Below are 25,531 nucleotides of genomic sequence, written 5' to 3'. Positions count from 1 at the left end.
AGTTTTAAATCAGCTTAAAAATGGTTGAAAGCAGCCCAAAACGCTTTAAATCACCCCAAAACCGCTTTAAAGCAGCCCCAAAACGCTTTAAAGCAGCAAAAACCGCTTTAAAGCAGCCTAAAAATGGTTTTAAAGCAGCCCAAAACGCCTTAAATTGCCCCCAAAACGCTTTATAGCAGCCAAAAACGCTTTAAGGCAGCCTAAAAATGAGCCGAAACAGCCAAACCCGCTTTAAATCAGCCCAAAAAACTGGTTTAAATCAGCCCAAAACGCTTTAAATCACCCAAAAACGCCTTATTGCAGCTCCCAAACTCTTTAAAGCGGCCAAAACAGCTTTAAATCAGCCTAAAAAATGGTTTAAATCAGCCTAAAAACGGTTTAAATCATCCCAAAACGCTTCATAGCAGCCCCCAAGCGCTTTAAAGCAGCCAAAAACGCTTTAAGGCAGCCTAAAAATGGTTTAAATCAGCCCAAAACTCTTTAAATCACCCCAAAAACGCTTCATAGCAGCCCCCAAACGCTTTAAAGCAGCCAAAACCACTTTAAGGCAGCCTAAAAAGATCTTAAACAGCCTAAAAATGGTTTAAATCAGCCTAAGAATGGTTTAAATCATCCCAAAACGCTTTATAACAGCCCCAAAATGCTTTAAATAGGCCCAAAACGCTTTAAATTGGCCCAAAATGCTTTAAATCAGCCCAAAACGCTTTATAGCAGTCCCAAAACGCTTTAAATCAGCCCAAAACGCTTTATAACAGCCCCAAAACGCTTTAAATCAGCCCAAAACGCTTTATAGCAGCCCCAAAATGCTTTAAATGAGCCAAAAACGCTTTATAGCAGCCCCAAAATGCTTTAAATCAGCCAAAAACGCTGTAAATGAGCTCAAACCCACTTGAAATCAGCCCCAAACCGCTTTAAATCAGCCTAAAATGCTTTAAATCAGCCGAAAATGCCTTAAATCAGCCTAAAATGCTTTAAATCAGCCTAAAATGCTTTAAATCAGCCTAAAATGCCTTAAATCAGCCGAAAATGCCTTAAATCAGCCTAAAATGCTTTAAATCAGCCTAAAATGCTTTAAATCAGACTAAAATGCCTTAAATCAGACTAAAATGCCTTAAATCAGACTAAAATGCCTTAAATTGCTCCAAACCCGCCTTAACCCCCAAACCACCTTAATTCACCCCAAAACCACTTTAACCCCCCCAAACCACCTTTTCACCCCAAACCACCTTAATTCACCCCAAAACCACCTTAATAACCCCCAAACCACCTTAATTCACCCCGAAAACACCTTAACCCCCTAAACCACCTTAATTCACCCCAAAACCACCTTAACCCCTCAAACCACCTTAATTCACCCCAAAACCACCTTAACCCCTAAACCACCTTAATTCACCCCAAACCACCTTAATTCACCCCAAAACCACCTTAATAACCCCCAAACCACCTTAATTCACCCCGAAAACACCTTAACCCCCTAAACCACCTTAATTCACCCCAAAACCACCTTAACCCCTCAAACCACCTTAATTCACCCCAAAACCACCTTAACCCCCAAACCACCTTAATTCACCCCAAAACCACCTTAACTCCCCAAACCACCTTAATTCACCCCAAAACCACCTTAATTCACCCCAAAACCACCTTAATTCACCCCAAAACCACCTTAACCCCTAAACCACCTTAATTCACCCCAAAACCACCTCAACCCCCTAAACCACCTTAATTCACCCCAAAACCACCTTAATTCACCCCAAACCACCTTAACCCCCAAACCACCTTAATTCACCCCAAAACCACCTTAACCACCAAACCACCTTAATTCACCCCCAAACCACCTTAATTCACCCCAAAACCCCTTAATTCACCCCCAAACCACCTTAATTCACCCCAAAACCACCTTAATTCACCCCCAAACCACCTTAATTCACCCCGAAAACACCTTAATTCACCCCCAAACCACCTTAATTCACCCCCAAACCACCTTAATTCACCCCGAAAACACCTTAATTCACCCCAAAACCACCTTAACCCCTCAAACCACCTTAATTCACCCCAAAACCACCTTAATTCACCCCAAACCACCTTAATTCACCCCAAAACCACCTTAATTCACCCCAAACCACCTTAATTCACCCCCAAACCACCCCAAAACCACCTTAAACCACCCCCAAACCCCATTGGTCAACCAAGAGGCGATGGACACCATCGGAGGCGCTCATTGGCCGTGACTTGATGCCATTGGAGCCCCCCCATTGGTTATGGGGTGGGGGGGGGGTCATTTATTGGGGGGGGGGCAGGAGTTGGGGGGTGTCCATGTGTCCATCCACGTCCTCCTATAGGGACCCCTATAGGACCCCCCCATAGGGACCCTCAATAGGACCCCCATAGGGACCCCCTATAGGACTCCCCCATAGAACCCCCCCAATGGGACCCCCATTGGATGCCCCATAGGGACCCTCCCCATAAGACCCCCATAGGACCCCCCCCTTTCAACCTCCCCTATAGAACCGCCCCTATAGGATCCCCCCTATAGGAACCCCCCAGATGGGACACCCCCCAATAGAGACCCCCTATAGGTCCCCCCTATAGGACCCCCCCATAGGTCCCCCCTATAGGAACTCCCCTATAGGAACCCCCAAATAGGACACCCACCTATAGGTCCCCCCATAGGTCCCCCTATATGTCCCCTCCATAGGTCCCCCCCATAGGTCCCCCCTATAGGACCCCCTCATAGGTCCCCCCTATAGGTCCCCCCCACAGGTCCCCCCCATAGGTCCCCCCCTATAGGTCCCCCCTATAGATCCCCCCTATAGGTCCCCCCCACATGTCCCCCCCATAAGTCCCCCCCCCCCATAAGTCCTCCCCATAGATCCCCCCATAGGTCCCCCCCATAGATCCCCCTATAGGTCCCCCCCATAGATCCCCCTATAGGTCCCCCCCATAGGTTCCCCCCATAGGTTCCCCCCATAGGTCCCCCCCATAGATCCCCCCATTCTCACCCTCTTCATCTCATCCTTGTGGACAAACCTATATGGGAGAGGGGGCGTGGCTTGAGAGGAGGGGGCGTGGCCTGAGGCTGAGGCCCCGCCCGCCCGCCCCTCGCAGCCAATCACTTACGGCGGATGCTCTGACGTAGCGGCCCCTCATCCTCATCGGGCTCTCCCGTCCTGGAGGGGGACACACCAGTATAAACCAATGTAGACCAGTATAGACCAGTATAGACCAGTATAACCCAGTATAGACCAGTATAAACCAGTATAGACCAGAATACACCAGTATAGACCAGTATAGCCCAGTATAGCTCAGCATAGACCAGAATACACCAGTATAGACCAGTATAACCCAGTGACCCCCCAGTATAACCCAGTATAGCCCAGTATACACCAGTGATACCCCCCAGTATACCCCAGTGACGCCCCCCAGTATACCCCAGTGCCCCCCCAGTGCCCCCCAGTGCCCCCCAGTATAACCCAGTATAACCCAGTTACTTTGGCTGTTGGTCGAACTTGCAGCGGCAGCGGCGGCCTGGGAGGACGGAGACGTTTAAGGGGCGTTTTGGGGCGTTTTGGGGCGTTTTGGGGCATTTAAGGGCGTTTGGGGGCGTTTGGGAGGGTTTGAGAGCGTTTGGGGGCGGTTTGGGGTGGTTTGAGGGCGTTTGGGGGCATTTAAGGGTGTTTGGGGGCGTTTGGGAGGGTTTGAGAGCGTTTGGGGGCGTTTTGGGGCATTTGGGGAGCGTTTAGGGGCATTTAAGGGCGTTTGGGGGCATTTGGGAGGGTTTGAGAGTGTTTGGGGGCGTTTCGGGGCGGTTTGGGGGCGTTTTGGGGCATTTAAGGGCGTTTGGGGGGCGTTTGGGGACGTTTATGGGCGTTTGGGGGTGTTTGGGGGGCATTTAAGGGCTTTGGGGGGCATTTGGGGGCGTTGGGAGTGTTTGGGAGCATTTTGGGGCATTTTGGGGGCGTTTGGGGGCGTTTTGAGGCATTTGGGGCATTTTGGGGGTGTTCTGGGGTATTATGGGGTGTGAATGGGGGCTATGGGGGGGTTTGGGGACATTTTGAGGTGTTTGGGGGCATTTGGGGGGTGTTTTGGGCTGTTTTGGGGCTGTTTTGGGTCCTGTATCACGCACTGAGGATGAGGAGGATGCCCAGGAGGAAGAGGACGCCGGCGAAGATGAGGCCCCCGACGCGCAGGGACTCATAGTCTGTGTATGGGCACATGTATGTACAGCTACATGTATGTACATGTGTGTACAGCCCATATACATGTATACACCCGTGTATGGGTACAGCAACATGCATGTACAGCCACATACATGTACAGCCACATACATGTACACATGTACAGCCACATACATGTACATGCGTGTTCTCACCATAGCTGAAGCGATCCTGGTCCGAGGGGGGCTCTAGATGGGGGGGTGGTGGTGTTTAATGATCACATGACCAGGGTCATGTGTGTCCGCCCCCATGGACCCCCCCTTTACCTGCAGCTGGGGCCATGGGACAACACGCAATGACACGCAATGACACGTGTGTGAGAGCCTGGGGGGGTGGAGAGAGAACACGTGTGTGTGACGTCATGGGGTGTCATACGTGTGCGTGCAATGGGCTTAAAATGGGGGGAAATGGGCAAAATTGGGGGAAAGCAGGCAAAAAGCGGGCAAAATTGGGGGAAAACGGGGAAAATAGAGGGAAAAGGCAAAAAATAGAGGAAAATGGGGAAAATCTGGGAAAGGTGGGCAAAAATGGGAGGAAATGGGCAAAAAAATGGGCAAAATCAAGGAAAAATGGGGAGAAAGAGGGAAAAGTGGGAAAACCTGAAGAAAAACTCAGAACTGGGCCAGAACCAGGGCAAAATGGGCAAAAGTGAGGAAAAGCTGGGGGAAAATGGGCAAAAATGGGGCAAAACGGGCAAAACCAGGGGGAAATGGGCACAAATAAGGGAAAATGGGAAAACTTCAGTGGAAACGGGGAAAAATGAAGGGAAACGCACAAAAAATTGGGAAAAAGAGGGAAAACTGGATAAAACCAGGGGAAAATGAGGGAAAACATGGGAGAAATGGGCAAAACCAGGGAAAAAACTGGGAAATGGGCAAAAATAAGGGAAAAGGGGCAAAACCCGGGCAAAAGTAACAGAAGTAACAAGAAAGGGACTAAGAAGTGGATTAAACTGAAAGCGATGTCAAAACCGGTGAAAATGGTGTTAGAACGGGTGAAAACGGTGTCAAAACGGGTGAAAACGATGTTAAAACGGGTGAAAACGTTGTTAAAACGGGTGAAAACGGTTTAAACAGGCTGAAAGACGTGTTAAAACGGGCAAAAACGGGTGAAAACGGTGTTAGAACAGGTGAAAACGGTGTCAGACGGGGGAAAGCAGCGTTAGAACGAGTGAAAACGGTGTCAGAACGGGTGAAAACGATGTTAAAACTGTGAAAACGTTGTTAAAATGGGTGAAAACGGTTTAAACAGGCTGAAAACGGTGTCAGAACGGGTGAAAACGATGTTAAAACGGGTGAAAACGTTGTTAAAATGGGTGAAAACGGTTTAAACAGGCTGAAAACGGCGTCAGAACGGGTGAAAACGATGTCAAAACGGGTGAAAACGGTGTCAGAACGGGTGAAAACGGTGTCAGAACGGGTGAAAACGGTGTTAGAAGGGGTGAAAACGGTGTCAGAACGGGTGAAAACGGCGCCAGAACGGGTGAAAACGGTGTTAGAAGGGGTGAAAACGGCGTTAGAACGGGTGAAAACGGTGTTAGAAGGGGTGAAAACGGTGTTAGAAGGGGTGAAAACGGTGTTAGAAGGGGTGAAAACGGTGTTAGAAGGGGTGAAAACGGCGTCAGAACGGGTGAAAACGGTGTTAGAAGGGGTGAAAACGGTGTTAGAAGGGGTGAAAACGGTGTTAGAAGGGGTGAAAACGGCGTTAGAAGGGGTGAAAACGGCATTAGAACGGGTGAAAACGGTGTTAGAACGGGTGAAAACGGCGTTAGAAGGGGTGAAAACGGCGTTAGAACGGGTGAAAACGGCTTTAGAAGGGGTGAAAACGGTGTTAGAAGGGGTGAAAACGGTGTCAGAACGGGTGAAAACGGTGTCAGAACGGGTGAAAACGGCGTCAGAACGGGTGAAAACGGTGTCAGAACGGGTGGAAAACGGTGTTAGAAGGGGTGAAAACGGCTACAAACGGTGAATAAGGGCGGAAAACGGTCCCCGGAGTCGCCCCAACTGGGGGCAACGGCCGTTGCCGTGGAAACGTGACCTTGATCCCTGCCCCGCCCCATCCCGGCAATGGACCCCTCTGTGCTGGGGGCAATGGGGGGCAATGGGGGGCAATGGGGAGCAATGGGGAGCAATGGGGACAATGGGGGGCAATGGGGGCAATGTGGGGCAATGTGGGCAATGGGGGGCAATGGGGCAATGGGGACAATGTGGGGCAATGGGGGGCAATGGGGACAATGGGGGGCAATGTGGGGCAATGGGGGGCAATGGGGACAATGGGGGGCAATGGGGCAATGTGGGGCAATGGGGGCAATGGGGGGCAATGGGGACAATGGGGGGCAATGGGGGGCAATGTGGGGCAATGGGGGAATGGGGAACAATGGGGACAATGGGGGCAATGGGGGGCAATGGGGGGCAATGTGGGGCAATGTGGGGCAATGGGGGGCAATGGGGGGCAATGGGAAGCCCCCCCCATAGGACTCGGGGTCACCCAAGGTCAAGGTCCCCCCCCCGTACCTCGATCCCGAGCGCGGCTCCCCCCAAGCGCGGCTCCCCCCAAGGCCCCGCCCCCTCCCCAGGCCCCGCCCCCTCCCCCCCCGATGCCCCGCCCCCCCGGGTTATCTTTAGCCCTTTGGGACCCAAAATAGCGCTGACGTCAGCGGGAGCGCCAGGGGCCCCCCTACCCCCCCATTGACACCCAAGGACCCCACATAGACCCCGATAGCCCCCCATAGACCCCCCATAGAGCCCTCTATAGCCCCCCATAGCCCTCCCTATAGCCCCCATAGACCCCCCATAGAGCCCTCTATAGCCCCCCATAGCCCTCCCTATAGCCCCCCATAGCCCTCCCTATAGCCCCCCATAGACCTCCCTATAGCCCCCCATAGACCCCCCATAGAGCCCTCTATAGCCCCCCATAGCCCTCCCTATAGCCCCCCATAGACCTCCCTATAGCCCCCCCATAGACCCCCTATAGGATCCGATATAGCCCCCTATAGACCCCCCCATAGACCCCTTTATAGCCCCCATATAGACCCCCTTAGAGCCCCCCTATAGCCTTCCCTATAGCCTCCCATAGATCACCCTAGCCGTGCCATAGACCCCCCTATAGCCCCCCCATAGGACCCGAAATAGTCCCCCTATAGACCTCCTATAGCCCCCCATAGACCCCCAATAGCCCCCATGTAGCTCCCCTATAGACCCCCCATTGGACCCCCTATAGACCCCCCTATACCCCCCATTGACCCCCCTATAGCCCCCCATAGACCCCCAATAGAACCTGATATAGCCCCACTATAGCCCCCCATAGACCCCCCAATAGCCCTTCTATAGACCCCCCATAACCGCCCTATAGCCCCCCATAGACCCCCATAGTCCCCCCATAGACCCCACTATATCCTCCCCATACCCCCCCATAGCCCCCCCATAGCCCCCCTATAGACCCCCCTATAGGACCCCCTATAGCCCCCCCTATAGCCCCCCCATTGCCCCCCATACAAAGCCCCCTTTGTCCCCCCCTTGGCCCTGGGCCCCGCTCCAACAGCGGCGCCTTTGTCCGAAGGGGGGGGCCCCCGAGAGGGGGCGTGGCCTCCGGTGTGGGGGCGTGACCGTAAGCCCCGCCCCATTGCCCCGCCCAGCCAATCCGGAGCCGCCATCGAGCCGAGCCGCTGCCATAGGGAGCAATAAGGGGGGGGGGGGGCCGAGGCTTTTGGGGGGGCTCTTTTGGGGGGGGGGGCAAATAAAGGGGGGGCAGTTATAGGGGAGTCAATTGGGGGGGCTATAGGGGGTAATTGGGGTCTATAGGGGGTAATTGAGGATCTATGGGGTAATTGGGGGTCTATAGGGGGTAATTGGGGGTCTATAGGGGGTAATTGGGGGGTCTATAGGGGTAATTGAGGATCTATGGGGGTAATTGGACTCTATAGAGGGTAATTGGGGGTCTATAGGGGGTATTGGGGGGTCTATAGGGGGTAATTGGACTCTATAGGGGGTAATTGGGGTTCTATAGGGGACAATTGAGGGTCTATAGGGGGTAATTGGGGTTCTATAGGGGGTATTGGGGGGTCTATAGGGGGTGATTGGGCTCTATAGGGGTAATTGGGGTTCTATAGGGGATAATTGAGGGTCTATACGGGGTAATTGGGGGTCTATAGGGGGTAATTGGGGTCTATAGGGGGTAATTGGGGGGTCTATGTGAGGATTTGGGGGTCTATAGGGTGTAATTGAGGGCCTATAGGGGGTAATTGGGGGTCTATAGGGGATAATAGGGGGTCTACAGGGGGTAATTGGGGTCTATAGGGGGTAATTTGGGTTCTATAGGGGGTAGTGGGGGGTCTATAGGGGGTAATTGAGGGTCTATAGGGGGGCATTGCGGGGGTCCATAGGGGTCCATTGGGGGGCCCCATTATAGGGGTGCCCATGGGGGGGGTCCGGGGCCGCCGGGGGCCCCCCCCCTTGGTCCTGGCCCTGTTGGTGCTGCTGGGGGGGGGCCCCATAGGGCAGACCCATTGCGGCTGCCCGGGGGGGTGCGACTGCGACCCAGAGAGCGCCCTCTGCAGGGGGGGGGCGGGATTGCCCCGGGGGCTGCCCCCCCGCCTGGCCACGCTGTGAGTGATGGGGACCCCCTATAGCACCCCCATTGGAACCCCCCCCATAACCCCCCATTGGGACCCCCCCATAACCCCCCCATTTGGATCAACCCCATAACCCCCCTATTGGGACTCCCCCATAGCCCCCCCATTGGGCCCCCCATTGGGACCCCCCCATAACCCCCCTATTGGGACCCCCCCATAACCCCCATTGGGACCCCCCCATTGGGATCCCCCCATAGCCCCCCTATTGGGACCCCCCATAACCCCACATTGGGACCCCCCATAACTCCCCATTGGGACCCCCCATAACCCCCTATTGGGACCCCCCCATAACCCCCCATTGGGACCCCCCCACTGCCCCCCCCCATAACCCCCCATTGGGAACCCCCCACTGGGACCCCCCCATTGGGCCCCCCCCATAACCCCCCCATTGGGACCCCCCCCCATAACCCCCTCATTGGGATCCCCCCACAACCCCCCTATTGCCCCCCTATTGGACCCCCCCTTTAGACCCCCATTGCCCCCCCCCTCGGAACATTCCGCCCCCTTTAGACCCCCCCTTATGGGCCCCCACCCGTGACGTCATCGCCTTAGCCCCACCCCCTGCTCGGGAGGGGGAGGTTGGGGGGGGACCTCGGGTCCTTTACTCCCAGTTTAACCCCATTAGACCCCAGTTTAACCCAGTTTAACCCCATTAGACCCCAGTTTAACCCCATTAGATCCCGGTTTGACCCAGTTTAGCTCACTTTAACCCAATTTAGTCCAGTTTAACCCCATTTCACCCCAGTTTAACCCTGTCCACCCCAGTCCATCCCAGTTTAACCCAGTCCATCCCAGTCCCATCCCATTCCCATCCCAGTCCATCCCATTCCCATCCCAATCCATCCCATTCCCATCCCAGTCCATCCCAGTCCATCCCAATCCATCCCATTCCCATCCCAGTCCATCCCATTCCCATCCCAATCCATCCCATTCCCATCCCAGTCCATCCCAGTCCATCCCAGTCCATCCCATTCCCATCCCAATCCATCCCAATCCATCCCAGTCCATCCCAGTCCATCCCAGTCCATCCCATTCCCATCCCAGTCCATCCCAGTCAATCCCAGTCCCATCCCAGTCCATCCCAGTCCATCCCAGTCCATCCCAGTCCATCCCATTCCCATCCCAGTCCATCCCAGTCCATCCCATTCCCATCCCAGTCCATCCCATTCCCATCCCAGTCCATCCCAGTCCATCCCAGTCCATCCCAGTCCATCCCATTCCCATCCCAATCCATCCCATTCCCATCCCAGTCCATCCCAGTCCATCCCAGTCCATCCCAGTCCCATCCCATTCCCATCCCAGTCCATCCCAGTCCATCCCAGTCCATCCCAGTCCATCCCAGTCCCATCCCTCTCTCCGCAGGTCCCTGGTTCGCCGCCACATCGAGGTGCTGGGGGAAGGCAGCTTCCGGGACACCCCGGCCCTACAGCTGCTGTAAGGACCCAGCCAGGCCCCTATGGGGCCCTATGGGGCTCTCTGGTGTCCCTATGGGGCCCTAAGGGACTTTATGGTGTCCCTATGAGGCTGTATGGTGGCGCTATGGTGGCCCTATGGGGCCCTATGGTGTCACTATGGGGCCACTATGGTGTCCCTATGTTCCCTATAGGGTCCCTATGGTGTCCCTATGTTCCCTATAGGGCCCCTATGGTGTCCCTTTGGTCCCTGTACTGTCCCTGTGGTGTCCCTATGGTCTCTATGCTGTCCCTATGGCGTCCCTATGGTCCCTATACTGTCCCTATGGTCCCTATAGTGTCCCTATGGTCCCTATAGTGCCCCTATAGTGTCCCTATGGTGTCTCTATAGGTGTCCCTATGGTCTCTATACTGTCCATATAGTGCCCCTATAGGGTCCCTATGGTGTCCCTATGGTCTCTATACTGTCCCTATAGTGCCCCTATAGGGTCCCTATGGTGTCCCTATGGTCTCTATACTGTCCCTATAGTGCCCCTATAGGGTCCCTATGGTGTCCCTATGGTCTTCATACTGTCCCTATAGTGCCCCTATAGGGTCCCTATGGTGTCCCTATGGTCTCTATACTGTCCCTATAGTGCCCCTATAGGGTCCCTATGGTGTCCCCACAGGTTGATCACTGCCGGGCACTTGGGGACCATTGGGGACGGGGCCTTCTCTGGCCTGGTGCTGCTGGAGTACCTGTGAGTGGCACTGGGATGGACAGGGATAGACTGGGATGGAATGGGATAGACTGGGATGGACTGGGATAGACTGGGATGGACTGGGATAGACTGGGATGGACTGGGATGGACTGGGATGGACTGGGATAGACTGGGATGGACAGGGATAGACTGGGATAGACTGGGATGGACTGGGATAGACTGGGATGGACAGGGATAGACTGGGATAGACTGGGATGGACTGGGATAGACTGGGATGGACTGGGATAGACTGGGATGGAATGGGATAGACTGGGATGGACTGGGATAGACTGGGATGGACTGGGATGGACTGGGATAGACTGGGATGGACAGGGATAGACTGGGATAGACTGGGATGGCACTGGGATGGACTGGGATAGACTGGGGTAGACTGGGATAGACTGGGATAGACTGGGAGGGCAGTGGGGCTATGCTGGTCCTTACTGGTCCTTACTGGACGTCCCTGGTGACCCCAGGTTCATTGAGGACAACGATGTGGGCTCCATCGCCCCAACAGCGCTGAGGGGGCTCCGGGGGCTGCTCTACCTGTGAGTCAATGGGGGGCTCTATGGGGCTCTATGGAGTCTCTATGGGGCTCTATGGGGCTCTATGGGGCTCTATGGAGTCTCTATGGGGCTCTATGGGGCTCCCATACCCCATACCCCCTATCCCATGCCCCATAGGAGTTTGGCCAACAACCGCTTGGAGACGCTGCCCAAGGGCCTCTTCCAAGGCCTGGAGACGCTGACCCAGCTGTAGGTGACATGGGGGGGCTATGGGGGTCCCCATTGATCCCCATTGACCCCCGGTTGATCCCCATTGATCCCCATTGGGCCCCATTGATCCCCATTGACCCCCATTGATCCCCATTGGGCCCCATTGACCCCCATTGGGCCCCATCAACTCCATTGAGCCCCATTGACTCTATTGAGCTCCATTCATTGACCCCCATTGGGCCCCATTGATCCCCATTGACCCCCATTGGGCCCCATTAACTCCATTGAGCTCCACTGACTCCATTGATTTCCACTGACTTCATTGATCCCCATTGGTCCCCACTGATCCTCATTGGCCCCCATTGAGATCCATTGATCCCCACTGGTCCCCATTGGGCCCCATTGATCCCCATTGGGCCCCATTGACCCCCATTGGGCCCCATCAACTCCATTGAGCCCCATTGACTCTATTGAGCTCCATTCATTGACCCCCATTGGGCCCCATTGATCCCCATTGGGCCCCATTAACTCCATTGAGCTCCACTGACTCCATTGAGTTCCACTGACTTCATTGATCCCCATTGGTCCCCACTGATCCTCATTGGCCCCCCATTGAGATCCATTGATCCCCACTGGTCCCCATTGGTCCCCATTGATCCCCACCGGTCCCTATGGGGCAGGGACCTCCGGGGGAACCCGTTCCAATGCAACTGCCGCCTGCGCTGGGTCGTGTCCTGGTTGGGCAGCGTCACGATCCCCACGGAGCCGGGGCGGTGCCATGGCCCCCCCCAGCACCAGGGAACCCCATTGGAGCAGCTCCAGCCCCGCGACTTCCAGTGCCTCAGCTCAGGTATGGGGCTGACCCAGAGGAACCCAGCATGGACCCATAGAAACCCACTGGAACCCATTGGAACCCACCATAACCCCTTGGAACCCACCATAACCCCTTGGAACCCACCATAGACCCATTGGAACCCACCATAGACCCATTGGAGCCCGTCATAGACCCGTAGGAACCCATCGGAACCCATCATAGACCCATAGGAACCCACCATAGACCCATAGGAACGCACAGGAACCCATCATGAACCCAAAGGAACCCATATCCTGACCCACAGGAACCCATCATGAGCCCATAGGAAGCCATGATGGACCACAGAAACCCATTATGCACCCATGGGAACCACATCCAGACCCATAGGAACCTTGTCTTGACCTATAGGAACCACATCCAGACCTATAGAAACCCATGGCGGTCCATGGGAACCCAACATGGACCTATGGGAACCCATCATAGCCCTATGGGAACCCATCATAGCCCTATAGGAACCCATCATAGCCCTATGGGAAACCATCATAGCCCTATGGGACCCCCCACCCTGACCCATAACAACCCCTGGGATCCCCATCCCAACCCCACCCTGGCCCCCCTGGAACCCCATTGCAGGCATCCAGGCCCTGATGGGACCATGGGGTTGCCCCATAGAGCTTCGCCCCTTCCAGTCCCTGCCCTTCTCCTCGCTGGCGGCCGAGCCCTTTGCTATGGGGGGACACCCAGGGTTGGCCTTGGCCCAGCCCTTCAATGGGGCTTGTGCCCTACTGGAATGGGACCAGTTGGCGGGGCGCTTCCGGGCCCCCACCATCATCAATGGTGAGTCCCATTGAGCCCCATCCCCACCCCATACCCATTGAGCCCCATCCCCACCATATACCCATTGAGCCCCATCCCCACCCCATCCCCATTGAGCCCCATTCACACCCCAAACCCACTGAGCCCCATCCCCACCCCATACCCATTGAGCCCCATCCCCACCATATACCCATTGAGCCCCATCCCCACCCCATCCCCATTGAGCCCCATTCACACCCCAAACCCACTGAGCCCCATCCCCACCCCATACCCATTGAGCCCCATCCCCACCATATACCCATTGAGCCCCATTCACACCCCATACCCATTGTGCCCCATCCCCACCATATTCCCATTGAGCCCCATTCACACCCCAAACCCACTGAGCCCCATCCCCACCCCATACCCATTGAGCCCCATCCCCACCATATACCCATTGAGCCCCATTCACACCCCATACCCATTGTGCCCCATCCCCACCATATTCCCATTGAGCCCCATTCACACCCCATACCCATTGAGCCCCATCCCCACCTCATACCCACTGAGCCCCATATGCACCCCATACCCATTGAGCCCCATCCCCACCTCATACCCATTGTGCCCCATCCCCACCCCATCCCCATTGAGCCCCATCCCCACCCCATACCCATTGAGCTCCATCCCCACTGACCCCCATCCCCATCCCCACCCCATCCCCATTGACCCCATCCCCACTGACCCCCATCCCCATCCCCACCCCATCCCCACCTCCCCCATCCCCATTGACCCCCATCCCCACTGACCCCCATCCCCACCCCATCCCCACCTCCCCCATCCCCATCCCCGTTGCCCCCCCTCCCCATTGAACCCCATCCCCACTGACCCCCATCCCCACTGACCCCCATCCCCACCCCATCCCCATTGACCTCCATCCCCACCTCCCCCATCCCTGTTGCCCTCCCTCCCCATTGAGTTCCATCCCCACTGACCCCCATCCCCATTGACCCCCCTCCCCATTGCCCCCCATCCCCACCTCCCCCCTCCCCACCTCCCCCCATCCCCACTGACCCCCATGCCCATCTCCGCCCCACAGGCACTGCCCCCGTCGCCTGCCACCCTCTGCCCCTCGGGGGGTCCCTGGTGTTGGTCATGGCCCAGCTCAGCGGCGGCTCCTCCGTGTGGCGCCGCTCCGGGGGCCCCGGCTCCCGCTTCGTGCGGCTCCAGGCGCTGGGGGGCGGCCGCTTGCGCCGGCCCCACGCCGTGGCCAGCGCCCGCCTCGGCGGCCACTGGTACCTGGGGGTGGCCGATAGCTCCAAGGGGGGCACCAGCACCCTCTTCCGATGGGGGGGCCGAGGCTTCTACCCCCACCAGGCCCTTCGGCCCTGGCACCGCGACACCCACCTGGAGTTCCTGGAGCTGGGGGGCAGCCCGGCACTGGTGCTCTGCAGCGGCACCCGCAGGCCCCTGGTCTATCGGTGGAGCGGGGGGGCCTTCGCGCCCCACACCGACATCCCCCACGTGCCCGACGTCTACGCCGCCAAGCACTTCCGGCTGCGGGGCCACGTCTTCCTCTGCTTGACCAGGTTCCTTGGGGACGCCAAGGTGAGGGGGGACAGGGGGCTATGGGGGGGGGCTGGGGGGGGCTATGGGGTGATCGGCGTCGAAGGGGGGCTGTGGCCGGCGTGGGGGTCGGGATGTGGGCATTGGGGTGAGTTGGCGTCGTGCGGGGATGGGAGGACACCAGCATCATGGGGGAGTCAACCTAACCCTGTCCGTGATGGCCATGACCCAACCCAACCCAACCCAACTCAACTCAACCCAACCCAACTCAACTCAACTCAACCCAACCCAACTCAACCCAACCCAACCCAACCTGTACCTCTGATGACCATCACCCAACCCAACTCAACCCAACCCAAACCTACCTCAACCCAACCCAACCCAACTCATCCCATCCTTATGATGACCGTCACTCAACACAACCTAACTCAACCCACCTCAATCCAGCCCAACTCAACCCAACCCATCCCTATGATGACCATCACTCAACTCAACCCAACCCAACTCAACCCAACCCAACTCAATTCAACCCATCCCTATGATGACTATCACTCAACTCAACCCAACTCAACCCAACCCAATGCAACCCATCCCTCTGTTGACCATCACCCAACCCAACTCAACCCAACCCATCCCTCTGATGACCATCACTCAACACAACACAACCCAATTCAACCCAACTCAACCCAACTCAACCCAACCCAACCCACCCCTCTGATGACCATCACCCAACCCAACTCAACCCAACCTTACCCAACCCAACTCAACCCACCTCAACCCACCCCATCCCATCCCTCCCCATGCAGGTGATGCGCTGGGAGGGCTCCATGTTCCGGGAGGTCCAGCAGGTCCCGGCCCGTGGCTCCATGGTCTTCCAGCCCTTGGCAGTGGGTGGCCAGCGCTACGTCCTGCTGGGCAACGACTACGCCCCGAGCCGCGTCTACCGCCTGGGGCCCGGTGGCCACCTCGAGCCCATCCAGGAGCTCCTGGCCCCATCTCCTCGCTCCTTCGCCCCCATCTCCGTGGGGCACCGGCACTTCCTGGTGGTCTCCAGCTTCAAAGGGGCCACCCAGATCTACCGGCACGTCACCATCGACCTGGGGGCCTGAGGGCCACTGAGGACACCCCATGGTGGTGATGGGGGATGATGGACATCAAGGCAACAGCTACGTTGGCCCCGTGTCACCATTGGCCACCATCAACCCAATGGCACCATTGGCCACCATTGACCACCCATGGCATCTCCTGGTGACACCATCAACCCAATGTCCCCAAGGCCACCATCGACCCAATGGCACCATTGACCCCATGTCCCCATTGGCCACCATCAACCCAATGTCCCCAAGGCCACCATCAACCCAATGTCCCCAAGGCCACCACCAACCCAATGGCACCATTGACCCCATGTCCCCATTGGCCACCATCAACCCAATGTCCCCAAGGCCACCATCAACCCAATGGCACCATTGACCCCATGTCCCCATTGGCCACCATCAACCCAATGTCCCCAAGGCCACCATCAACCCAATGGCACCACTGACCCCATCTCACCTCCTCCTTCCCCCCCATCCCTTTGTCCCCTCTTGTCCCCCGATGCCCCCACCCCCCAATAACCACAATGTCCCCAAATGTTCCCTTTTAAACCATCATTTTTTATTCAGTGTCCCATTTCTTGCTGCTTTCGGAGAGATTCACCCCAAAATACCCCCCCCCCCATCCCCCATCTCCACTGGGGACACTTGGGGTCACTTCAACACGTGCTGGTGGCTCCTATGGAGAGATGAGGGTCAGGGGGGGACCCACAGCCTTGGGTCATGGTTACTATCGGACCTCCCACCCCATTGTCACCATGGGGTGACCCAATGGGGGGGGGAACACTTGGGGACGTACCAGGAGCAATGAGGTGGGAGGATTCCGGGGGAGGATAACGGCGTCTGGTGGGGTAGGAGGGGTTGGCATCTCCTATGCCCCATATCCCATACCCCATACCCCATATCACAAACCCCATACCCCATATCACAAACCCCATATCCCATATCCCATATCCCATACCCCATACCCCATATCGCATACCCCATATCCCATACCCCATATCCCCTACCCCATATCCCATTATCCCCATACCCCATATCCCATACCCCATTACCCATTATCTCCAAACCCCATACCCCATATCCCATACCCTATGCCCCATATTCCATACCCCATTATCCCATACCCCATATCCCATACCCCATTATCCCATACCCCATATCCCATACCCCACAACCCATACCGCATACCCCATATCACATATCCCATATCCCACATTCCATCTCCTACCTGGCTTTGCTCCCACACTTGCACTTCCCACCTGGCAATGGGACACACGTCACCCCCCCATAGGGGACATTGAGCCCAGGGGACCCCCATTGACACAAGGACCCCCCATTGACACTTGGGGACCCCATTGACTCAAGGACTCCCCCATTGACACTTGGGAACCCCCCATTGACTCTTGGGGACCCCCCATTGACACTTGGCTCCATTGACACAAGGACCCCCCCATTGACACCTGGGGACCCCATTGACACAAGGACCCTCCCATTGACACCTGGGGACCCCATTGACACTTGGGGACCCCATTGAAACAAGGACCCCCATTGACACTCACTGAGGAGGACGATGATGCCAACCACGCACAGGACAGCGGCCACCACGAGCCCGGCCACACGCAGGCGGTGCCAATCTGGGGGGGGACACATGGGGACACCCCTGTCACCTCCATTGGGGTCCTCAATGTCACCCCCAGTGGGGTCCTCAATGGCACCTCCATTGGGTCCTCAATGGCGCCCCCATGGGGTCCTCAATGTCACCCCCATTGGGTCCTCAATGTCACCCCCATGGGGTCCTCAATGTCACCTCCATTGGGTCCTCAATGTCACCCCCATGGGGTCCTCAATGGCACCTCCATTGGGTCCTCAATGTCACCCCCATTGGGGTCCTCAATGTCACCCCCATTGGGTCCTCAATGTCACCCCCATTGGGGTCCTCAATGGCACCTCCATTGAGTCCTCAATGTCACCCCCATGGGGTCCTCAATGTCACCTCCATTGGGGTCCTCAATGGCGCCCCCATTGAGGACCATTGGGACATCCCATCATAACCTCCATTGGGGTCCCTCCATGTCACCCCATTGGGGACCCCCCCGTCCCCACTCACCGTACTGGAAGGGACTGGTGGCATCTGTAGGGAATGGGAAGACACCAGTATAAAACCCCCATTCCCAGTATAACCCCATCATATCCCAGTATAACCCCATCATATCCCAATATAACTCCACCATATCCCAATATAACCCCCTATATCCCAGTATATCCCACTCCCATTCCTGGTCCAGCTCTTCCCCCCTCCCAGTTGCTTCCAGTTCATCCCAGTTACTCACCAGGGGGCAGAGGGTTCCCTCTTACTAGGGGCAAAACTGGGGGGACAAAGCCAGATGGGGGGGGTGTGAGTGTCCCAGTTCATCCCATTTCCCCCTAGTTCATCCCAGTTACCCCCAGTTCATCCCAATTGCTCCCAGTTCATCCCAGTTACCCCCCGTTCCCTCCCAATTGCTCCCAGTTCATCCCAATTGCTTCCAGTTCCTCTCAATTCCCTCCCACTCCTTTCCAGTTCATCCCAGTTGATCCCAGTTGCTCTCAGTTCATCCCAATCCCCTCCCAGTTGATCCCAGTTCATCCCAATCCCCTCCCAGCTCATCCCAATCCCCTCCCAGTTGATCCCAGCTCATCCCAATCCCCTCCCAGTTCATCCCAGTTGATCCCAGTTGATCCCAATCCCCTCCCAGTTCATCCCAATCCCCTCCCAGTACCTCCCAGTATCACCAGTAAGGTCATGCTGTCCCATTCCATCCTGTGGGAAAGCATTAATGGGCGGGAACTGGGTGTTAACGGGCGGGAACTAGTGTTAATGGGCGGGAACTGGTGTTAATGGGCGGGAACTGGTCTTAATGGGCGGGAACTGGGTGTTAATGGGCGGGAACTGGTGTTAATGGGCGGGAACTGGGTGTTAATGGGCGGGAACTGGTGTTAATGGGCGGGAACTGGTGTTAATGGGCGGGAACTGGTGTTAATGGGCGGGAACTGGTGTTAATGGGCGGGAACTAGTGTTAATGGGCGGGAACTGGTGTTAATGGGCGGGAACTGGTCTTAATGGGCGGGAACTGGGTGTTAATGGGCGGGAACTGGGTGTTAATGGGCGGGAACTGGTGTTAATGGGCGGGAACTGGGTGTTAATGGGCGGGAACTGGTGTTAATGGGCGGGAACTGGTGTTAATGGGCGGGAACTGGTGTTAATGGGCGGGAACTGGTGTTAATGGGCGGGAACTGGTGTTAATGGGCGGGAACTGGGTGTTAACGGGCGGGAACTGGTGTTAATGGGCGGGAACTGGTGTTAATGGGCGGGAACTGGTGTTAATGGGCGGGAACTGGGTGTTAATGGGCGGGAACTGGTGTTAATGGGCGGGAACTGGGTGTTAATGGGCGGGAACTGGGTGTTAATGGGCGGGAACTGGTGTTAATGGGCGGGAACTGGTGTTAATGGGCGGGAACTGGGTGTTAATGGGCGGGAACTGGTGTTAATGGGCGGGAACTGGGTGTTAATGGGCGGGAACTGGGTGTTAATGGGCGGGAACTGGTGTTAATGGGCGGGAACTGGGTGTTAATGGGCGGGAACTGGTGTTAATGGGCGGGAACTGGTGTTAATGGGTGCCAATGGGACATTCCTGAGTGGGGCGAGGTCGCAGGGCCCCATAGGGCCGGACCGGTCGTACCAATGTCCTTGGGGGGGGGGGGGCCGGTTATTGGGGTTCCCCCCCATTATACACGGCCCCCAATGGGTGTTTGGGGACCCCACCACCATCTATGGGGCAGCCCCCCCATAGGGACACCCCCCCGGGGACCTGCCCCACACGTGGGACACCCAATGCAGTGACCCCCCCCCATAGGGTAACCTCCCCATAGGGGACCTCAACACCCATAGGACCCCCCCATAGGGGATCCCAACACCCATAGGACCCCCCCCCCCCCTCCCATAGGAGCCCCCTATAGGGCCCCCCCCAACTCACGTCCCGACACCAGCAAGGACCAAAGCAGGAACTGGGGGGGGGAAGACCCATACCTGGAAGGGGGCGTGGCCAAACCCGGAAGAGCCAATCAGAGCCCTCCTATAAAGCACGTGACACACCCCCCCTTATAACCTGGGTCCCCCCCCATGGACCTATTGAGCTCCAATGGACCCAATGATCCCCCCATGGACCCAATGACCCCCCCATGGATCCATTGACCCCCATGGACCCATTGACTCTCAATGGGCCCATTGACCCCCCATGGATCCATTGACCCCCAAGGACCCATTGAACCCCAATGGACCCATTGAACCCCCCCCATGGACTCATCAACCTCCAATGGACCCATTGACCCCTCCATGGACCCATTGACCCCCCCATGTACCCAATGACCCCCAATGGACCCATTGACACCCCCCATGGACTCATTGACTCCCAATGGACCCACTGACCGCCCCATAACCTGGGGGGGGGTCCCTTGGCAAGGCCACGTATGACACACGTGTGTTCACACATGTACACAGATGGGGCGCTTGGAGAGGCTTTATTGTGGGCCCGTCCTAACGTGTCCTCCATGGTGATGGGGCCTTCTATGGGGCACGGATCTTCTATGGGTCATGGCTCTTCTATAGTTCTATGTCCTTGTATGGGTCATGGTCCTTCTGTGAGTCCGGTTTCTCCTATGGGTCACGGTCCTTCTATGGGGCAGGGATCTTCTACAGGGCACGGCTCTTTTATAGTTCTATGTCCTTCTATGGGTCATGGTCCTTCTATGAGTCTGGTTTCTCCTATGGGTCATGGTCCTTCTATGGGGCAGGGATCGTCTATGGGGCATGGCTCTTCTATAGTTCTATGTCCATCTATGGGGCATGGCTCTTCTATAGTTCTATGTCCATCTATGGGTCATGGTCCTTCTATGAGTCTGGTTTCTCCTATGGGTCATGGTCCTTCTATGGGGCAGGGATCATCTATGGGGCATGGCTCTTCTATAGTTCTATGTCCATCTATGGGGCATGGTCCTTCTATGAGTCAGGTTTCTCCTATGGGTCATGGTCCTTCTATGGGGCAGGGATCGTCTATGGGGCATGGCTCTTCTATAGTTCTATGTCCATCTATGGGGCATGGTCCTTCTATGAGTCCGGTTTCTCCTATGGGTCACGGTCCTTCTATGGGGCACGGCTCTCCTATGGGGCAATGTCCTTCTATGGGGCAAGGTCCTTCCCCCCACCCCATCCCGTGCCCCACAGCCCCCTCCCTCCCCCCCTACCCGCACACGTAGACCCTCTCCTCCGTGCCCCCGTGGCCTCTATGGGGCTCGGTGGGGCCGGGGGTGGTGGGGGCCCGATCCACGCGGAAGATCCAGCGCCCGGGGGTGCCGGCGTTGCTGCGGCGGCCGAGGCTCAGCACCGCGGGGGAGCGGGAGCCGGGCAGGGTGAAGGAGCGGCCGCCGGGGCCGCTGTCGAACCCGGCCTAGGGCACAGACCCAAAACCGCCCCATTTCCACCCAAAACCACTCAATTCTGACCCAAAACCATTCAATTCTGACCCAAAACCATTCAATTCTGACCCAAAACCATTCAATTCTGACCCAAAACCATTCAATTCTGAACCAAAACCATTCAATTCTGACCCAAAACCATTCAATTCTGAACCAAAACCATTCAATTCTGACCCAAAACCATTCAATTCTGACCCAAAACCATTCAATTCTGACCCAAAACCATTCAATTCTGAACCAAAACCATTCAATTCTGACCCAAAACCATTCAATTCTGAACCCAAACCACCCCATTTCCACCCAAAACCAAAACCACTCAATTCTGAACCAAAACCATTCAATTCTGAACCAAAACCGCCCCATTTCCACCCAAACCCACTCAATTCTGACCCAAAACCATTCAATTCTGAACCAAAACTGCCCCATTTCCACCCAAAACCAAAACCACTCAATTCTGAACCAAATCCACCCAAATATGACCCAAACCCACCACATTTCCACCCAAAACCACTCAAATCAGACCCAAATCGACTCAACTCTGACCCAAATCGACTCAATTTTGACCCAAATCCACTAAATTCTGACCCTAATCTACTCAATTCTGACCCAAAAGCCCTACAATTCAACCCAAATTCACTCAAATCTGATCCAAATCCCCTTCTTTTCAGCCCAAATCGACTCAATTCTGACCAAAATCCCCTTCATTTCAACCCAAATCCACTCAATTCCAACCCAAACCTCCCATAGCTCCATCGCATCCAGGCTGGTGGCTGTAACCCCATTGCCCCCTTAACCCCCATTGCCCCCTTTACCCCCATTGCCCCATTACCCCATTACCCCCATTACCCCCATTACCCCCATTGCCCCCATTGCCCCCATTACCCCATTACCCCCATTACCCCCTTTGCCCCCATTACCCCCATTACCCCATTACCCCCATTACCCACCTGGGCCGCGATGCCCCCCAGGCCGCTGTGGGGGTCCCCCTGGTTGGAGATGCCCGTGGTCCATTGCAGGTCCCCGTAGTTGAAGATGACGAAGGAGGCGGCTCCATCGGTGGCCAGCACGGCTTGGAAGGTGTTCACCTGATGGGGAGGGGGAGCACCTCTGTGTCCCACACCCCATATTCCCTATCCCATACCCCATACCCCATATCCCATACCCCATATCCCCTATCCCATACCCCATACCCCATATCCCATACCCCATATCCCCTATCCCATACCCCATACCCCATATCCTATACCCCATATCCCATATCCCATACCCCATACCCCATATCCCATACCCCATATCCCCTATCCCATATCCCCTATCCCATACCCCATACCCCATATCCCCTATCCCATACCCCATACCCCATATCCCATATCCCATATCCCACACCCCATATCCCATATTCCACACCCCATATCCCGTATCCCATACCCCGTATCCCATACCCCATATCCCATATCTCATACCCTATACCCCATATCCCATATCCCATATCCCATACTCCATATCCCCTACCCCATACCCCATACCCCATATCCTATACCCCATATCCCATATCCCATATCCCCTACCCCATACCCCATACCCCATATCCTATACCCCATATCCCATATCCCATATCCCATACCCCATATCCCCTACCCGATATCCCATACCCCATATTCCATACTGGATATCCCATACCCATACCCCACATCCCATTATCCCATTATCCCACACCCCATACCCCATATATCCTATACCCCATACCTCATATATCCCATATCCCATGCCCCACAACCCATTATCCCATTATCCCATACCCCATACCCCATTATCCCATACCCCATTATCCCATACCCCATACCCCATATCCCATGCCCCATACCCCATATCCTATACCCCATAGCCCCTTATCCCATTATCCCATACCCCATATCCCCTACCCGATATCCCATACCCCATATCCCATACTGGATATCCCATACCCATACCCCACATCCCATTATCCCATTATCCCACACCCCATACCCCATATATCCCATATCCTATACCCCATACCTCATATATCCCATATCCCATGCCCCACAACCCATTATCCCATTATCCCATACCCCATACCCCATTATCCCATACCCCATACCCCATATCCCATGCCCCATACCCCATATCCTATACCCCATACCCCCTTATCCCATTATCCCATACCCCATATCCCATACCCCACAACTCATTATCCCATTGCCCCACCTTGTCCGACGCTGCCCCAAAGTAGGAGACCCGGTCCCAGGTGGCCACCAAGGCCCACGTTGGGCTTGGCGCCTGCCCCACGGTGACCGCGGCCAAGTCCCGGCCCAAGCGGGCCAAGAGCCGTGGGTCGCGGCTCTGCCGGTAGAAGACGTCGCCCCCCAGCCGCGTGTCCACGTCCGCCCAATAGGGAGCCACCAAGGGGCGGGCCCCGGCCAATGGGAACGCTTGGGGGGTGAACTCCGGGACCCCGATCCCAAAGGACAGGACCCCGTTGTTGTTGACCTGCGGGAGGGGCCGTGGGGAGGAACCAATGTGGGGCAGGGGTTGAGTGATGGGGGGACTGAGGATGGGGGCACCCAACTATGGGGCACCAAAGCATTGGGCACCCAAGCATGGTAGCACCCAAGCATGGTATCACCCAACTATGGGGTCACCCAACCAATGGGGCACCCAACCATGGGACACCCAACCATGGGATCACCCAACAATGGGGACACCCAAGCATGGTATCACCCAACTATGGGGTCACCCAACCAATGGGGCACCCAACCATGGGGCACCCAACCATGGGATCACCCAACAATGGGGACACCCAAGCATGGTATCACCCAACTATGGGGTCACCCAACCAATGGGGCACCCAACCATGGGACACCCAACCATGGGATCACCCAACCATGGGGACACCCAAGCATGGGGGCATCCAACCATGGGGACACCCAACCATGGGGTCACCAAACCAATGGGGCACCCACCCATGGTATCACCCACCCATGGGGTCACCCAACCATGGGATCACCCAACCCTCACCCCCCCACCCCATAGGCCCCCCATAGGACCCACATAGACCGAGCGGTAGGGATGTCCATAGAAGGAGAAGGTCTCCCATAGGATGATCTCTGGGCTCATCCCATCGTCCTCATGGGGGGTGGCTTCGTCTCCAGCCTCTGCCCCATAGGGGTACAGCAGTCCTAAGGGAGGGACACCATTGCTATGGGGCTGGGACCCACATGGTGGCCCAGGGCCCCACATTGTCTCTATGGGACCTTCCAATATGGGGCTGGGACCCCCCCCACTATGGGTTTAAGACCCCAACCTATGGGTCTGCCCCCCACCCTTTCCATGGGTTCCAATGGGACGAGGAGGCACCCATGGGTGCCCCTCATGCCCCCACAGTGCCCCCACTCACCTGGGGGACTCCTGGGCCCCCCACATGTTCCCAGCGGTCCCCAGGGATCCGTGAGGAGGAGGAGGATGACGGGGAGAGCCTTCATCTGCCCAGGGCTAGGAGCCAGGGGGCATCCTTCATCCATACCCCATATACCATACCCAATACCCCATACCCCATACCCCATACCCCATACCCCATATCCCATATTCCATATCCCATACCCCATACCCCATACCCCATATCCCATATCCCATATTCCATATCCCATACCCCATACCCCATACCCCATATCCCGTACCCCATATCTCATACCCCATACCCCATATCCCACACCCCATATCCCATACCCCATACCCCATATCCCATATTCCATATCCCATACCCCATATCTCATACCCCATACCCCATATCCCACACCCCATACCCCATACCCCATATCCCATATCCCATACCCCATATATCATACCCCATATCCCGTACCCCATACCCCATATCCCATATCCCATATCCCATTCCCCATACCCCATACCCCATACCCCATATCCCATATCCCATACCCCGTACCCCGTACCTCATTCCCCATACCCCATACCCCATATCCCATATCCCATGCCCCATATCTCATACCCCGTACCCCATACCCCA

General features: G+C 56.2%; 4 protein-coding genes across 7 annotated transcripts; 1 reads left to right on the top strand and 3 right to left on the bottom strand.

The window, feature by feature from the left end:
- Window positions 1–2,980: 2,980 nt before the first annotated feature.
- Window positions 2,981–4,576, bottom strand: LOC133263357 (phospholemman-like). Its single transcript, XM_061443106.1, has 6 exons — window positions 4,481–4,576; window positions 4,370–4,402; window positions 4,124–4,198; window positions 3,489–3,525; window positions 3,118–3,167; window positions 2,981–3,027 (listed from the first exon to the last, which is right to left on the bottom strand). The coding sequence occupies exons 1-6, from the start codon at window positions 4,494–4,496 to the stop codon at window positions 3,005–3,007; spliced, it is 234 nt and encodes a 77-aa protein (XP_061299090.1). The 5' UTR covers window positions 4,497–4,576; the 3' UTR covers window positions 2,981–3,004.
- A 4,041-nt stretch (window positions 4,577–8,617) lies between these two features.
- LOC133263355 (leucine-rich repeat LGI family member 4-like) lies at window positions 8,618–16,073 on the top strand. 4 transcript variants are annotated; one of them, XM_061443103.1, is made up of 9 exons: window positions 8,618–8,817; window positions 10,207–10,278; window positions 10,925–10,996; window positions 11,473–11,544; window positions 11,680–11,751; window positions 12,459–12,562; window positions 13,199–13,363; window positions 14,418–14,926; window positions 15,691–16,073. In XM_061443103.1, the coding sequence occupies exons 1-9, from the start codon at window positions 8,630–8,632 to the stop codon at window positions 15,991–15,993; spliced, it is 1,557 nt and encodes a 518-aa protein (XP_061299087.1). In that variant the 5' UTR covers window positions 8,618–8,629; the 3' UTR covers window positions 15,994–16,073. The 4 variants fall into 4 exon arrangements, with proteins under 4 accessions (XP_061299087.1, XP_061299086.1, XP_061299089.1 ...); XM_061443102.1 differs by having other exon boundaries at window positions 12,393–12,562; XM_061443105.1 differs by lacking the exon at window positions 13,199–13,363.
- Window positions 16,074–16,515: 442 nt separating this feature from the next.
- On the bottom strand, window positions 16,516–18,375 carry LOC133263369 (FXYD domain-containing ion transport regulator 3-like; the record flags this gene model as incomplete). The annotated part of the gene is made up of 6 exons (XM_061443116.1): window positions 16,516–16,654; window positions 16,775–16,818; window positions 17,207–17,237; window positions 17,538–17,612; window positions 18,086–18,109; window positions 18,309–18,375. Coding segments are annotated over 6 exons (261 nt in total), but the record flags the coding sequence as incomplete, so codon positions are not given.
- Window positions 18,376–21,254: 2,879 nt separating this feature from the next.
- LOC133263367 (sushi, nidogen and EGF-like domain-containing protein 1) lies at window positions 21,255–25,028 on the bottom strand. The gene is made up of 5 exons (XM_061443115.1): window positions 24,905–25,028; window positions 24,559–24,686; window positions 23,716–23,997; window positions 22,437–22,574; window positions 21,255–21,461 (listed from the first exon to the last, which is right to left on the bottom strand). The coding sequence occupies exons 1-5, from the start codon at window positions 25,026–25,028 to the stop codon at window positions 21,255–21,257; spliced, it is 879 nt and encodes a 292-aa protein (XP_061299099.1).
- Window positions 25,029–25,531: the final 503 nt, after the last annotated feature.

The sequence above is a fragment of the Pezoporus flaviventris genome, unplaced genomic scaffold (assembly GCF_033815535.1).
Source record: "Pezoporus flaviventris isolate CSIRO_AGI_PZ_B2104156 unplaced genomic scaffold, CSIRO_AGI_Pfla_v1 ptg000292l, whole genome shotgun sequence".
NCBI lineage: Eukaryota > Metazoa > Chordata > Aves > Psittaciformes > Psittacidae > Pezoporus > Pezoporus flaviventris.
Note: the sequence above shows the minus strand (reverse complement) of the source record. Positions and strands in the feature narration are given on the sequence as shown.